General features: G+C 47.0%; 1 protein-coding gene across 8 annotated transcripts in view; it reads right to left on the bottom strand.

The window, feature by feature from the left end:
* CADPS (calcium dependent secretion activator) overlaps positions 1-15714 on the bottom strand; it is a 225309-nt gene that overhangs the window by 7878 nt on the left and 201717 nt on the right. For all 8 annotated transcript variants that reach the window (XM_064453572.1, XM_064453576.1, XM_064453573.1 and 5 more), the window contains one exon: positions 14275-14382. In XM_064453572.1, the coding sequence (XP_064309642.1) occupies positions 14275-14382 (108 nt within the window). The remainder of the gene's footprint in view (positions 1-14274; positions 14383-15714) is intronic.

The following is a 15714-nucleotide window of genomic DNA, read 5'->3' as shown; positions in this document are numbered from 1 at the left end:
GGCATGAAATGATTATTGTTGTGGTGGCTGATGGCAATGTGAAGTGACAAGTTTTATGGGGGAAGTTGTAGTAGGGATGTTCAGCAAGTTTCTGCAAACCATTAATCGAAGGCTGCAGCACAGTTTAGTCAAAGCTATTTTATGTCATTCCAAAGGTCTCACAAGGATGCTGAAAGAATATTTTTCTGCTCCCAGTGCCTTGAAATGGAGTTTTTCTAGGTCAGGGATTCTTTACTGCCCTATTTAGTGTCAAAAATACCCATTTGCCTCAAATTAGCAGAAAGCTTGTAGTTAAGGGCTAGAGATTAGGCACACAAAATTACTCAGCAGGTGACTGCTGGGTGGATTTGGGGGTTGAGAAGTCTTTAAAACTGACTACAAGACATTATATACTTCTGACAAAAGAACATAGTAATCCTACCTGCTTGCTTTAACCACTGTTGTTTGTCTATTATTATGTGCTTTAATGCTCATAAGAGCAAAACTACTGGTGATACTACTCAATTACCATAGTAACTCTCCCCTATGACCTCTCATTTCGGTACTCGCTTTCCAACCAGAACCAATCCAAGCAGGGCAAATCTATTTAAAACTGTGACACACACTGCACAAGGAGGCTCTGAACGCCGGCTGGCTCCTTCTCTTTGTCCGGGACATGGAATTGTTTTGAAATGCTGAAAGGAAGCTTTGAAATGAACCCTTGAATTCAAGGTGTTTCAAAGGTGAGGGACTGGATGTTGGGCGGCTGCCTCCACAGCATCCCTGAGCCGGCCAGCACGGAGTGAGAGGACCACATAGGTGGGAAGGGAGAGAGGAACGTGCTGAGCATGAGTCCTATTTCCCAAAGGAAAAGCGAACCTGTTCTCAGGCAACAGCTCTCTCTCAAAGAGACTCGATCAGCCAGGGGAAAAAAAAAAGGATTAAAAAATTACCAACTCTTTGTATCTGGTGTTTGTGCCCCTGTCCAACGGGCCAGAAGCTCAGCTGGTGGAAAGCACAGCGGGGCTGTGCTGATTTACAACTGCTGACAGTACGTGACAGCCGACAGAGCTGTGTCCATCCCCGTCCTGGGCAGGTCTGAGATCAAATTCGGTATTCGGCATTGTCACGTGCATTCACGGCACCCGCCTTCCCTCAGCAGGTGCCTTCTTGGCAGGGAAGGTAGGGATGCGGCCACAGCAGCTCAGGACCGTGCTTTCCAGGGACCAGCTCTGTGCACACAGCTGCCAGCACTGCGTGAAGACTTGCTTGGTGAATGGGAGCAGGAGCTCTTCTGGTGAAGTCCGCCTGCCCAAGGGACTGTGCTCCTGCGTTCGCTCATGGTGTGCCCTGTACACACGCACAGCCAGGTTTGTACATACGATGCTGTCTGCAGGCCTGCAACCCAAAGCCCAGGCCGCTCGATGGAAGTCATGGAAGGACAACTCTTGTCCTTCTGGTCTTCTGTGACCACCAAGGTGTTCCTCTCCACCTTCCCTCAGTGTTGCTTTTGCTGTTGATCCCAGGCACTCATTGCAATTACAAAAGCTTGGTAAAGACAGTAAGCATGAAGCAGAGAGACTCATGGCCAATAGAGTTTCCTACTCCTTTCTTTCAGAAAAAAGAGACGGTCCCAGCAAGCCTGAACATACATGGTAGCATACACAATCCCAGTTTGAGAGCCTCCTCCAAAGCCCAGCTCAGCTGGGATGCTGGATACGGATGACAGTGGTGATGGGGCAAAGCATGCCTCCTTCCCTGCTCCCAGCCAGCGCTAGCAAGGTCTCGGCCGGGCTGTCAGAGATGAGTCCCGGCTATTTCTCAGGCTGTGTTTTGGAAACCTGGGGTTTGTTTGCTGCAGAAGATGACATGCCATCACCCAGGCTGACCCACAGCCAGGAAGGTGGGGAAAGAGCAGTGACAGGGTCTTGGTGACACAAGTCCATCTGAAACTCTTGAGCTAAGATACATGGTGGTCGCCCTGGAGGAGGATGTGGCACAGCGGAGGCGGGCAAAGGGCTGCGGTCCCTCAGGCACACATGTAGCTCCGGTCCCCAGTGCTGATGAGGAGATGGGGACAGACCTGCCACACGATGAAGAAGGAACAGGCAGATCTCTCCCCTGCAAGCATACATTTTCTGGATGGCAAGAGGAGACCTGCCCATGCAACAATCCCCATCCCATGCGTTCATCGACTCTTTTTCCCACTACTCAACAAAAACCATCCTCTGTGCCGGGTATCACTCCACAGGGCCCTGCTTATGGGCTCCCCCTCCTCTGCCATTCACTGGGGGACCCGGAGAGCCACCCAAAGGCAGGTCAGCATTCTGAGCTACAAAACCTCCTCCAGTCCACAGGGCCAAACCTGTAGCGGGGTCAGGGGCTCAGCCCCACAGGCAAAGAGCATCTGGCTCAGTCATGTCCTAGCCACAGCCACGGGTGGCATCGATAATAACCCAGTGACTCTCTCGATTTACACCTGCCAAGGGTTTGGCCCGTTCTCCAAGCCTGGCGGGGGCCAAGGCTCAGGGGACCGCGTATTGCACCTCCGAGCACGCCTGGAAGCAGAGAAATTGGTGTGACATTGTCCACATTACAGAAATGAAGTTTAGCGGCTGTGGATCTAAGAGCACACAGCTAACCAGAAAATAAGCAATGAGTTAATATCACAGGCATTGATCAGCTAGTCTTACAATTAATGCTTCCAATAAAAAAAAAGCTCCCCTTTTTATTCAACAGAATAAGAAATTAAACACTTGTGGGCTCATTCTAAAGAATGAATGAAATTGAATAAGCTACCTAGCACTTGAGATTCCCAGCGAGTGCTTGAATAGAGCAAACCTCCTGAGTTGAATGGATTGCCTTTTGGGACCAATTTGTCTCTTTTCACTCTTTATTCCTCCTTTTTTGCTGACAGATGTACAAAGGCGGAACTGCGCTGTGCAGCTTAGCTACATGCACCCACAGCAGCTGTCACTTTTGTCGAGCAAGTTAATCAAGCAAATGCCACCATATCCCACTTTCTATAAGGAACAACATGTTATAGACAGTAGTCTTGGGAGACAGGGAGGGAGGGAGAGAGACTTTATTTTAACTTTGAGTAGCTGGTATTTTTTTTCTCCCCTCTGTGTGTAAAAAAAAAAAAGAAGAAAAAAAAAGCAGCCAAACCCAGTAGCACAAGCTGACACTTTTGTTTTCCTGTAGAACAAATATTTAATATGATTTTAACTCTAATTTGTACTAGAGGGAGAGCTGTCTGGTTTTAATTAAATTTAAGGCACTTAGGGGAACACGGTTAAAAAAGAAATGGAAGCTTTTTGTTTGCGTTAACGCTTGTTGATAATAATATATTGATTGTCAATTGCTAAGCCCAAAAGATTAGTGTAGTAAATACTATTATCTGAATGCCACAAGTGAAGTGCTAGCTTCCCGTCCCTGCTTCTCCCTTTGTGAGGCAGTTTGAATCACTGGTTGTTATTTATACATTTTCTTTGATAAAACCAACTTGTGTGGCTGATTTTTTTTTAAACCCTGCCTCATTAAGTGCATAATAGCATTTACGTGCGGGGCTTTCTGCTTTTTAGCCTTTCAAGCTTAAGCTTATATTCCTCTCTCACAACCATGTTTCAAAACTTGGGATGATCACAAACAATTGGATACACACCAATATTGTATATATCAGATGCTCTCTTGCTATTGCCAAAGACTAGAAAATAACAGAACATTATCTGCAAAGAGTAAATAGTTATTGTACTGCTATGCTGCCGCACGCTGGATAATAACACCGTCCGATCATTAGGTAGCTTTTCTATTGCACGTAATTCTTTAAGTGCGTATACTCTCGTTAGATATGCAAAAGTCGACATCAAAAGTAGGTCTTTCGGTGTAGCTCTGCGGAACACACAACAGCAACGCACCAAGAGGGCTCTGTTAGAAAGGTAATTCCCTCCCAGATTCTCACACTTTTGAAAGTATTTTCTGTTTCAGAAAATAAATGTAAGTTTTGGTAACAGATTGCGGTGTGCTAATTTAACTTCTCCGTGGGGCCTTTGGCTTGGTATGTTCTGAAACAGAGCGCACAAATCAGAGGTGTTTGGGATACGTGAACTCTTTGCCAAACTCCAGACTCTATGCTTGCCCCTTGCCCGTACAAGCAAATCCTCCATCAGCCGTGCTTGGCAGGGCTCTGCCTCTGCCTGGGCAAGCAGTCCTCACAGGAGGCAACACGACCCTCATTTTCTGAATTAAACCTCTCTATTAAACTCTACATTAAATTCTAGAGATCTAGTAAAGTGCTAACAATTTAGTAAAAATCCCCTGAAACCCCCAGGTTTTTTATTTTTTAAATAAAATTTATGACTTTATTCTATCAGAGCCTCGTGAATCTGGCTGGAGTCTCTCAGGACACAGTCTCACTGAGCTATTACTGAAATAAATGGCTGCACTGTTTTTTTCTGGGATTTTTTGTATCACTATAATGCTATCACTGCAAGTACACACAGTGTATTTCTTCAACATCCACCCCAATGCTGTGATTTCTGGATGCCTTTTACTCTGTTTTATATTCCTTAACTACGAAATTTCATTCACATTGACAACATAGCTACATGAGGAAGTTACAAAGTCAAAGGGGCTCGATATTAAAATAATTTGTATTATTATTTAATAAAGTCACGGTCCCAGCATTGCCTAATAGGGTTAAGCTGCTAGTCAGAGCAACTCATCATCTGTCTAGGATGCAAATGGCATCACCGAATTACATTATCTTCCCCCCCCCCCGCTCCTCCCAAAAATAAACCACAAAAAAACTTTGAATCGCGTAAGAGCTCTGCCTTCAAACAGGGAAGAGAATTCAGAATGAAAGCTGAAACGCAGACCCAGGCGCATTGACGTGCCGCACGCTTTTTGCAGTACATATGGTACCTGAGATCACCCACTGTTTGGGGATCTCAGCAACAGGGTGCTCTCAGGCTGGCGCTTCACCCTTAATTGGCTTGAAGTTGGACCCGATGGGGCTCGGCAGGACGGTGCCACGGGTGTTAATGGGAGGGAGGCGCGGGACTCCTTGTGGATACGTTTTCTGCGTGTGCTACTGGGATTGCACAATTCCCCGCTTGCCAAAGGGGCACAACTCATCCTGCATGCTCCTCGCTGCAGATTAAGATTGCTTTTAACCCAAAATCATTTTATTCCTTTTTGGGGAGGAAAAGAGGATCCACATATTTTGTGCCAGTGGGGCCAACGTCCCCAGCAAATAAACATGCCCAAGAACATAATCTCTAACGCTCCCTGCTTTCAGCGCTGCACAAAATCAGTTAACACCTATGCACGTTTTGTGCAGCTGCAGCTCCGCGCGCCGCGGTGGGTGCAGGCTTAACTCCGACCCTCCGTGGCTTTGCAGGCAAACCAAGTGCTCTCATTACACAAGCAAAGGTTTCCCACAACAGGTACACAGCCAGAAAGGGATCTGCAGACGGTACTGCTCCTTCACCGGTGGAGTAACAACGGTGCTGCTGGGGCTATAATGTCTTGCACTTATTCGGGTGTTCCCAAGCTGTACGTCAGGGCAGTCTACTCCGCTAGCCGGATGCCAAAGTCTCTGCCTAGCTAAGAGCCACACACTCACATGTCTGGCAGAGGTGATGGGCCACAGGCAGGACGTGCTGATGACTCTCTAAGCTTTCTCCCCTGGGGAGGATCTCACTGAAAGAGCTACTGCGATGTTGGGTCACCTCCTCCTCCGGCCGGGGACGCCCTGGTCTCAGCAGGCTGGGGTTTGCTGTGAGCAAACACCTACGCCAGCCTGTGCGCTGAGCACCTCTGAACAAAGCCCAGCCACGCGCTGCCAGACTTGCTCTGAGGAGGGTGAACCCCTCGAGCTGCGTGCTGGTCAGGGCTGGATGGAGGGCAGCAGAGAAAACTGTGCGGGGGAGCTGCGTGGGAACAGCGATTTATCTACAGCAGGGTGCAGGGGGCGATGCGGTGGCCGATGCTCACGGTGATCTGGGAAGAAAGCCTGCCAACGTCGGTCCTGGCAGCACCTCTAACTTCTCTCTCAGTCACAACACCCTCAAACCAGGGACACCCCATGCTTAAACCTGCAGGTTTTCAGGCCAAGAGCCTCAGTGGGTGGCTCCTTTCCTCTCTGAGACAGTTCAGCCCCAATCCTCGGGCACCGCATTATACACGTGCAGAAAACGCTGCCTTTCAGCTGATAGGTAAAGCCTGTCCTGGATACGTGCATCCCTGAGCTGTAAGACCAGTGACGTACCTGCACGCAGAGGACTGAGCTCTTATCGGGGCCCTGGGTACTCCGCAAGGTTGGCTCTGGATGCTGGGCCCTCTCTCCCTTTGCTGCAGATTCAGCTCAGCAAAGTGCACAGCACTTGCTGGGAACTGTCAAATAAAACCCCAGAAATCCTGCTGCTTTGCACGATTTTACAGACCTTGGTTTTCCTACGGGAAAGAGCTTCTGCTAAAAACTATAAAGGCACAGACACACCAACTCACTTCTGAATGGATGCTTGTTCTCAAATACTCTTTTTAACCTGTAAAAGATTCTCTGCTTATTTCCACTTTTCAAAAAATGATTTGACATGTTCAAATCTGAGTTTCTGTATAAAGCAGCTTCGTAAAACACAATATCCACACAATGTGCTGCTATTTTGCTGTCCTGATTCCAGGGCCCCCTTAGTGCATGGCAGTGACGGTATAACTGGATGCAAAGTTGCTCAGTAAGATGCAATAGAGAATTGCATGCTATGGAACACTTCGGTTATACTTGTTATTAGGATTATTTGAAAGCTGTCACAAAATGAGGCTTGGTAGACTTCAGCTGGCTCTTTTATAGCCTACACATTTCAGAAAAGGAGCTAGAGGGTTTTGAGAGCACGGGAGGGAGCAACATCCCTGGTATCATTCCTGGGGTTACACGCTGGAGAAAACGCACTCCCTGCCCGAGTCCTGCTAAGCATTTTTGAATGCTGATATCATACATCCAGGGCGAGGTTTAAAGGAGCACCAGGAAAGGAAAGAGCTGCAGATCAAGAGAAATGAAGTGACCTGGGACGGCTAATCTCACACGCACCGCTGGCTGGCGCGGGCAATGGCAGTGATTGTGTGGGGCTGGATTGCAGGGGGAGAGAAGGAAAAGAGGGATTGAAGGCACTGCTGGAAATCAGACAATTTGTCATTGTCCGTGCAGGGGCCGTTGGCTCACCCCTGCGCGCACCGCGAGTTTCTTTGGGCAAAGACCCTTTGCGCAGCCCAGAGGGAGGGAGCAAAGCTGCCGGCAGCGGGGGCCTCGGCCCCGCAGCAGCCGTGCCCTGGCGGGCCAGGGGCTCAGCCCTGCACATCTGTGTGCACCAGGACGTCCCGGCCCTTCCCACGCTCCTCGCACCCCCAGGCTCAGCTGGCACCCACATGGGTTGGGATTCATGGGGAACACCAGCACCTTCAGGCTCTCCTTCCTCATGACCCCCAAAATTGGAGCTTCAATTAGCTAAGGCCTCTTAAATGAAGCTGGAAGGCAGCTTCAGCTCAGAGTGCACTATGCAACTCATATGCAGTTGTAAATGCGCACAGGCAGCTCCTGGTCAGGGAGCAGAGAGGCTGCTCCGAAAAAGGCGCTCTCTGTATCGAGGATGCCTTGCTGCCTGCAATACAGCACGACGGCACCTCTTCCCCGAAACCTACCTTGGCTACTTCTGACTACCAGGAAATAAATGATCTTTCACTCAGTGCTGGTCCTAAAAGAAAAATCTCTAATGCTCCAAAGCACTGTGCGGATGATGTTAGCAAGCCTATGCTGACCTTAACGTAACGGAGCAATCAGTCTGCCTTCTGAGAGTGATTAATGGAAAATCTCCTCTGGAAAAGAAATCAAATTAACTGTCTTCAACCAAATGTCTACTGGAACATGAAAAGCTGTTCCGATAAAGACATTTAGGAGGGGAAAAAAAAACCCCTTACGAGCATGTAAAATCCAGTGACAGATCTAGGACTTATTTTATTAAGACTCTCCCTAAAATAAATTAAATGGAGCCTACTTAAATGAGCACTTCAGGAAAGAAACCTTGCTGAGGGGAATGCAGGAGGGGCAGGAGGCCACGCGTGAGTGCATGCTTGCTGCCGCATGAAGCTCACGTATGGGAGTAAAAATGGACGAGGGAATGGATGGCTCTGATGAACGATGTCCCTGCTAAGCTCCTCTCCCTGCTCCTGCGCGGCTCTGAGCAGGCACGTGGGAAGCAAAAGAGGCTGCAGAAGGGTGATGCACGCTGTGCCCCCTCAGGACAGAGAGAATTTGTCCCTTCCTAGAAGATATAAGGATAATTGCCATCACGATTTTATTTTTTTCCCAGCAAAGGTCCCTGCTGACTCCAGGTCTGGGTCCGAGTCCTGACAAGCCAGCCAAGGGCTGTGGCAGCCTCTGCAGCAAAAGCTGCGCTGCTCTGGCTCCTCCAAAGATGCACAAGGAGAAGAAAAGCAAGCTGCACTTCCTCGAGATCAATCTGCCTAATTGTCTTCATTTCACAACTCACTCGGGAAGGGGGGGAGAGGGGAAAAAAAAAAGCAGCGAAAAACAACGCAGAAGAAATAGCTCAGTGGAGGCCATATCAGGATGGGAGTGGGAGAGAGTTAGTGCCCTAATGAGCAGTCTAGCTGCGTAGGAGGGAAACAGGTTGTTGTCTGTCTAAGAGAAAGCGGTGAGTGCGGCTGCAAGCAGATATTAGATGGGAGCCCGGCGCACAGTCTGATATCCGTTCTTCCCCTGATCCTGCAACCCGTCCTCCTGTGAGTAATTCTAACTCACAGTGAGTAGCTTCACTGACTCACGACCAGGCTTTTGGGTTCGAGGAGGGGAAGGAGAGGGAGGGTGAGAAGGGCTTTCTTTTGGCATTTGATTGTGCCGTGCAAGGTTTACACTCTAGCAAGAAATGCCATAATCCTGCAAGCATGTTTTGAAGGAGCTGCCAAAATTCAAGTGGGTAACTCCACTGAAGTCAAAAGCTTTGATTTTTAAGAATAAGCTAATGCCTAAGTGTCTGTAGAAGACTTGCTGAATTAACTGATACAGCTGTCAGTCTGTGTTTTGTAATTTTTTCTGTATATTTAGGTGTGATATCAGGCTCCAGATCAGTAGGTACTGAAATACGCTGAGCTGCCTGCGGACCCTCCAGTAAACCAGTAAGAAGTGCTCACTCAGGTTGCTGAAAATTTATACAAGGATTTTGCTGATGTCTGAGACTCGCACAGTGCCCTGCATCCTTATCACTCAGTATCTCTGATATTCAGAAGTCGGCTACCAGTGAGGCCAGCCACCTTTGGACGTATGAGGACAGACCTGAGCCATGCCCTCAGGGCTGGCACTCCTCCTGGGCTCTGGGCTGGGGAAAGGCAACAAAAATCCACCAGCTGCAACATCAGCCTTGGGATATCACTGGGGCTTCCTAAAAACCCAGCTCAGCTGAGCCCCAGCCGAGGGCTTGTGCCTGCCCAGAGCCGCCGATCTCAGCCTGCCATCAAGACAAAAAAAAAAAACCCGCCTCCGTCTTGCAGAGACAAACGGGTTCACTTTCTCGTTTCAGGAGAAAATACTCCGTCTGGTATCCCGGCTGTGACACAGACCTTCGAGGAAGCCGAACATACACAGTGACAGTGAAGTGGTAAAACTGCCTTCTGCAAAAAGCACTGTGACTACTGCCACCTCAGCGGGCTCAGCGGGCTGTATCACTGCGTGATTAAGTTCTTACCAGACTTTTTGGTAAAGGCAACCTTCCTGATCTGATAACTGCCAAGGACAAGCCAAATACGCGGGGTCAATCTATGCACATTTAATCCCCAGAAGGCAGATTAAGTGTATAATTGACCCATATAATCCATGTATCATCTCCAGTGAAATGTTTTCTATGTCCGGTTTAGGCAGACATGAGGCCCATAAGAAAGTGATCAGAGACACAGTATTACCATTGCAGTGGATTTCATCAAAGTTAGAGATGGCTTTTTAATCACTGATCTCAGAGACTGCTAGATTTAAGCAGATGAACTAGCACTAAGCACATCTGTTTTAATCCTTATCTTCTACTCAGGCTGGTGTCTTCAAGAAGTACAAGGAAGAAAAAAATAAATTAATTTTTTTTTAGGTCCTTGCAATCTTAGGAGCTTCTATTGGTGTTTTGATCTCTCATATCAAAAGCATGTTTTTGTTTTTTTTGGTAAGATATTGAATTAATCATCAGAGAGAAAAATGCCATCTGCGCTATTTAGGGACTGCATCAGGATGCTGGAATTTGCAGGATCTTGGGGAGCTCACTCAGTGCTCGGTAGCCTTTTGTGTATGTGCTACTCGCCTGTGCCTGGGGAGGAAATATTCGCACTATGTTTTACATTAGTGTTTACCAATTTATGAGGAAGATAGGTTGGCTTTTACACATCTGCTAGTCAATCATAGACTATCTGGATCACATATGTTCTGATGGGTTGAAACCTATACTGTGAGTGTCTAAGGGTGTGTGTAAAGACACACACACATGTATAAATAAGTTCCACCAAAGGGCACAACCCTTACAAGTAAAACACCCGCTGCCTTCAGACAAAATTACAGATGTATAAATTCTGATCCTACGAAATTCTGAATGCCTGAACCAAAGGGGACCCCAATTTTGCAGGACTGGTCTGGAGAGTCGGGATCACTCTGAAGGCATTTTCCCATGTTTAAGATACACCCGCCTGCCTCTGCCTCACCATTCCTATAAACTGTCACATTCTGCATGTCAACTCTGCCCCCTTTCTGGGGGAAAAAGTGATAAAATCTTACTTTCCATCAGGCACCACCAGAGTTTGTGATCCTTCTGTGTTCTGTGCAAAACATCACGGCAGTTTAAATCCCAAAACACCCAGCCATGCACAGGAACGCAGGGAATGGATGCTACGTTGCTATTCTGAAACTCTTCTGTTACCACTGCTCTCTACCAACGGGCCTTATTAGTGTTTTAGCTTTAAATGTTATCAAATTAGTGAGCCAGGCCAAGTAAATAAGTCATGTTACTCTGCAGTAAACAGCACTGCCAAAAAGCTAGTTAGGTTTTGATTACCAGCAGAACTCCACGATCAATCTGTTCGTTCAGTGATCCCAAGAATACAGATTTTTAAAATTAAGATGACTTTGTTGGGGGGGGGGGGGGAGAACCCTGACTAATTTGTAGAATTAAGAGGATTAACACACAGACCACACAGAAATATTACAATAATCTTCTGCAAACACTAGTATTTCCCTAAAAGCATAGCCCTGGTCTGCAGGTGCAAGCAGGCACGCAAAGCAGGGGAAGAGAGATGGTTTCTGAGCTAAAAAATCATGGCAAATGCCAAAAACCGGATATATTAACCCAGCTCCTGTTGGGAGACGGCCTAACGCACTCTGCAGCCTCTGCTCCTGGTAGGAAACAAAGGGGAAATGAATAGAAATGTTGGGCAGGACTGTGGAGAAGTGTGGGGATTAGGAATATCCCGGGAGCCGCAAACCCCACCGAACATGCGATAGGCAACCTTGCACCGTGCACCTCTGCTCTTGCACTACTCATGGCTGCACAGAAAGGGGTTTAGCCCTATATTGCGAGTGTCTCTAACATGTTCCCACTGAGACCAGAGGAACTGCCCGCAGGCAGATTTAAGCTGTTTACCTTCCATTGCTGCATAACATCCTAAAACTGGCCTAAGGTTTTAGCTGGGGTAAGCCAGCATTGCTGCACTAAGCCAGCGGAGGAGCCAGCCTCGAAAGTGTTAATAATCTCATTGCCTGGAGAAACTCTGCAGCTAAGAGGATTGCTCCTCTACTGTGCTGGGGGAAGCAAGAACAAAACCAGGCCCAAGTCTAATTCAGCATCGTAAATACCATTCTTGATTATTCCTCTTCTCTTTCTTATTAAAAAGGTAACTAGCACCTAAGATGTACTTGGAAAATATGACCATCGGTGCAGAGACCAAGGGACCTTAAAGAGCCCACGGCCATGCTGCGTCGCTGTGTTAGGTGAGGGGGGCAAAGGCAGGACTGTGGCTGAGATCAAGCTCAGGACAATAGCGTTAAGCATTTGCTCTTACCGAAATGTAGGTGAACACAGCACCGATTTAAGCAGGGTCTGGGCCCAGGTGATCCCCACATACTCATAAACCCTGCTGCTACTGATGCACCAGCACCTCAGCTGTGCTGACAGCTGGCCTCAGGAGCATTTAACTTCTTCAGCTGCAACCTGGCAAAGACGATACACGACAGCTCAAAACGTAATGCCAATTTTTTGGTGGCTAGGGCTCGGAGCATCCCCCTCCCTTCTTGTGAGCCAAGGGCCCTGAAGCTCGTCCCGCTCGCGGGCGCACACTCACGTACGCGAGACACATGCGAAGAAGCTGGTGGCATTGGGTCCCAATGCCGTCCCACCGGTGCAGGGAACGGGAACGGGAACGGGAATGGGAACGGGAACAGCTCCCACACGCTGCGGCTCCCGTCTGTAGCCGGCGTGGGTCAAAACAGGAGCAGCAGTGTAAAAACCCTACTTGATGATTTTATTCTGCATGGACCAGGAAGACTCGAGGAGAGCAGGGAGAGAAAGAAAGGTGTTGCACTTTTTGCTTTCCACCAAGGTAGCTGCTCTTTTTTTTTTCATGTCAACTGTTAATTTGTTTAAAATAGGGCTTGGTAAAACTAAGTACAAGCGGATATTAGCACCAATATTTGTGCTAATTACAGCCTTTTGAAAATTGGAAATAATGGCCCAAAGGGTACAAACACACCAACTGTGAATCATAGGGAAAGGATGAGGGAAAAGGCAGTGTGGGCATTGAAAAGAACAGTCCAGATGAGCTCTGGAAATTTAACTGCTCATGGAATAAATTTCAACACAAACGAGCAATGCACTCGCAGGCCCGCTGCAGATGGAAGCGACAGTCTTTTGTGTTATGTTTTGTTTTTTCTCCCCATGCCTGCTTGATGGGTGATTTGCGTCTGGTGCTCTGCGCTGCAAACTCTCCCCGGAGCGAGCACGCGCGGCGCCCGGAGGAGGCACTGCTGTGCTCCGTGCATGAATGAGGCATTCTCAGTGGATATGGGTCATGCTAGTAGATGTACACAGTAAGATTATTTGACTCTAATTCATGCCACTTGATATAATGTGATAAAACATTTGACATGAGAGATAAGTTCCATTTTAATCCGATAAGGTATGGGGGAAAGAAAGAGTGGGAATTGTAAAGGAAGAAGAGGTTTCTAAGGGACAGGTAATGCGCAGAAAGAGAGGTATTGAGTGAAGGAGCAAGTTGCTTGGGGAAAAAAGCAGCTTTCCCTGCACACTGAGGAAGCAAACGAGCGAGTAAAGAAAGCGAGGAAGGTTGTTAGAGTTCCAGAGCCGGGGGACCGAGAAATGGCACTGCTGAGAGATGAGAGGAAGGAAAGTAGGAACAGAAGCTGCTTCAAACAGAAATCGATATATGGACAAATACCCTAAAGGAGACTGAAACACTAATGCTACAGGCTGGCCATCAACAGAAAACCTTCGCTATAGAACAGCTACAAGGACAGAAAGGCTATAACACAACAAGAGCAACAGAAACAGAGATATTGGTTAACATGCATCCAAATCCAAAACAAACGGGCATCACAGGTCACTGTTCTCTTACAGTCCAATGAATTTATCTTGTGCAACAAAAAAATAGCTCTGAACATCTGGGTCAGTTCCTACCATGCCATCCTCATCAAGAAGACCACATCTCAACTTTACCTTTGGTGTCAGACACCACAACATGGTCCTCCTGAAATATGAAAGTAGATTCCTGATCAGCTCTTTTTTGGTTAGCTTTTAAAATTAAAATTTAGTACACTTAATCCACTGTCAGTTTTGGAGTGTTTGTCAAAGAAACACACTGCAAAATGTGCAGAAGAGATGGCCCTTAGCAAGCGCATCTGCCAAAAACCTGGCTCAAATTTTAACAGTGAGAACAATGACCAAGATGTTCTGTTACAGAGAGATTTTCCACAAGCTTAAACATAGTAAAGGGCTCTCTTAGAAGATGCTGTTCCCTTAAAATCCACGCACAGACAGACCAAGACACAGTAGACTAGAGTAGAGGTTTAAAGCAGGCAGAGAGCAGATACGAGCCTTAGTCAGAAAGAAAGGAAAGATTTATTTATTTTTTAAAGCTATAACCAATAAATTTTCTCAAAATGTGACTTATCCTCCTGTCTTATTTTGTCACATTTTGGGTCTCTCCTGCTTGGTGTCCAAGGAGGAGAAGGCATTTACTTACATCAAATAACCTTTCTATATACATCTCCTCATTGACCTTATCACGCAGGACATCCTGAGAGTGGCGGACAAATGTCACATAGGCATCAGCAACATCCATCCCCGGCTTCTGCATGGGGGAGAGAAGAAGAGAGAGAGAGACACACATGAATAGTGGTGCAGGGGGCAGCTCCTCTGTGTAGCCTTCGCTGCTTTTCCTTCTCCTCCACCTCCTGCTGGCCTCCTGCAGTTCGCCCTCTCCTTACCTGACAGACACCGAGTCCCGCTGAGTTGCCCAGCAAAATACTGTACGCAGCACAAAATCATGCAAAGACATTTGCTCTTTCTCTTCTTTTGCCTAAAGCAAAGCTGGTCAGAGGAATAAAGCTCCTCCTCAACATACCGATGCTGGGAAGTTCTCTTGCTACTTTTGGTGCTGTTGACCTAGCGAGTGAACCAGCAAGCCAGCGCGGAGATTTGTTGTTTTCTTGGGTCATCTTCTCTGTGCAAACCCTCTGGTTTCTGAAGGTAGAAAGCTAACAGCCAGAGCTTGGCTCTTGGTTCTTCTTTTACGGTGTGAGGATGTGTGCAGTAAGCAGCTGGCATTGCAGGAGGCATGCCAAAATTGCCTTTTTTTTCCTGTTTAGACCCCTGACTTTAGTCACATTTAGTGCTGCTCTTAAGAATAAATTGGCTAAATGGTAAGTCAGGGAATGTGTGTCTACATGAACGTTTAAACTGCTGCTAAACTGCAGGAAGCCTCCCTGTGCTGTCACATCTCTACGTCTCTCTGCAGAATTTAACTGATTTTAAACAGCAACCCGCAAGCATGCAAGATTTTGGGAGAACAGCATTTCTTTAAAGACAATGGGAACTGAGGCAGGTGGAAGGCAAAAACACTTAAAAAAAAAATCCTGTTTGAGTTCACATTGCTTGATATATTGGAATCAAACTTACCTCAAAGGAAACCCATTAAAATACTGTAACATGAGTCATTACAAGACCTGCCACAAAATCTTAAATTTCCATGGCACATTGTAAGTTTGTTAATAACTAGTGTCATTAGTTTCCATTACTGTGATTTACCTCAGATCACAGAGTATCGTTTCTCTGCAAGATACGATTGTCAGCCGCTGTAAATTGAAGTTAGTTAACACATCTGTGTAATTTCCAGGGTGAAAATGAGGACAGTTTGGAAAGCAGTAGGAAGGGAGTTTTTTAATACAAAGCAAACAATTATCAAGCAAAGGGCCAGTGCTTGGCCCTTGGGAAGCCAGTAACATTTCTTAACACCTACTGCAACAATGACAAGGTATTAATTTGAAAAACAATGAGGACAACACAAATGTGGCAGTAGTCAAGTGTTACACTTTCAAGCAATTTTCAGCACGCCGATCATGCCCATTTCAAGGTGGCATTAAACGGATTGGTTTGTGCCCAGACAAGTGCAACGGTGTTTGGG

The sequence above is a fragment of the Phalacrocorax carbo genome, chromosome 6 (genome assembly GCF_963921805.1).
Source record: "Phalacrocorax carbo chromosome 6, bPhaCar2.1, whole genome shotgun sequence".
In the NCBI taxonomy this organism is placed as follows: domain Eukaryota; kingdom Metazoa; phylum Chordata; class Aves; order Suliformes; family Phalacrocoracidae; genus Phalacrocorax; species Phalacrocorax carbo.
Note: the sequence above shows the minus strand (reverse complement) of the source record. Positions and strands in the feature narration are given on the sequence as shown.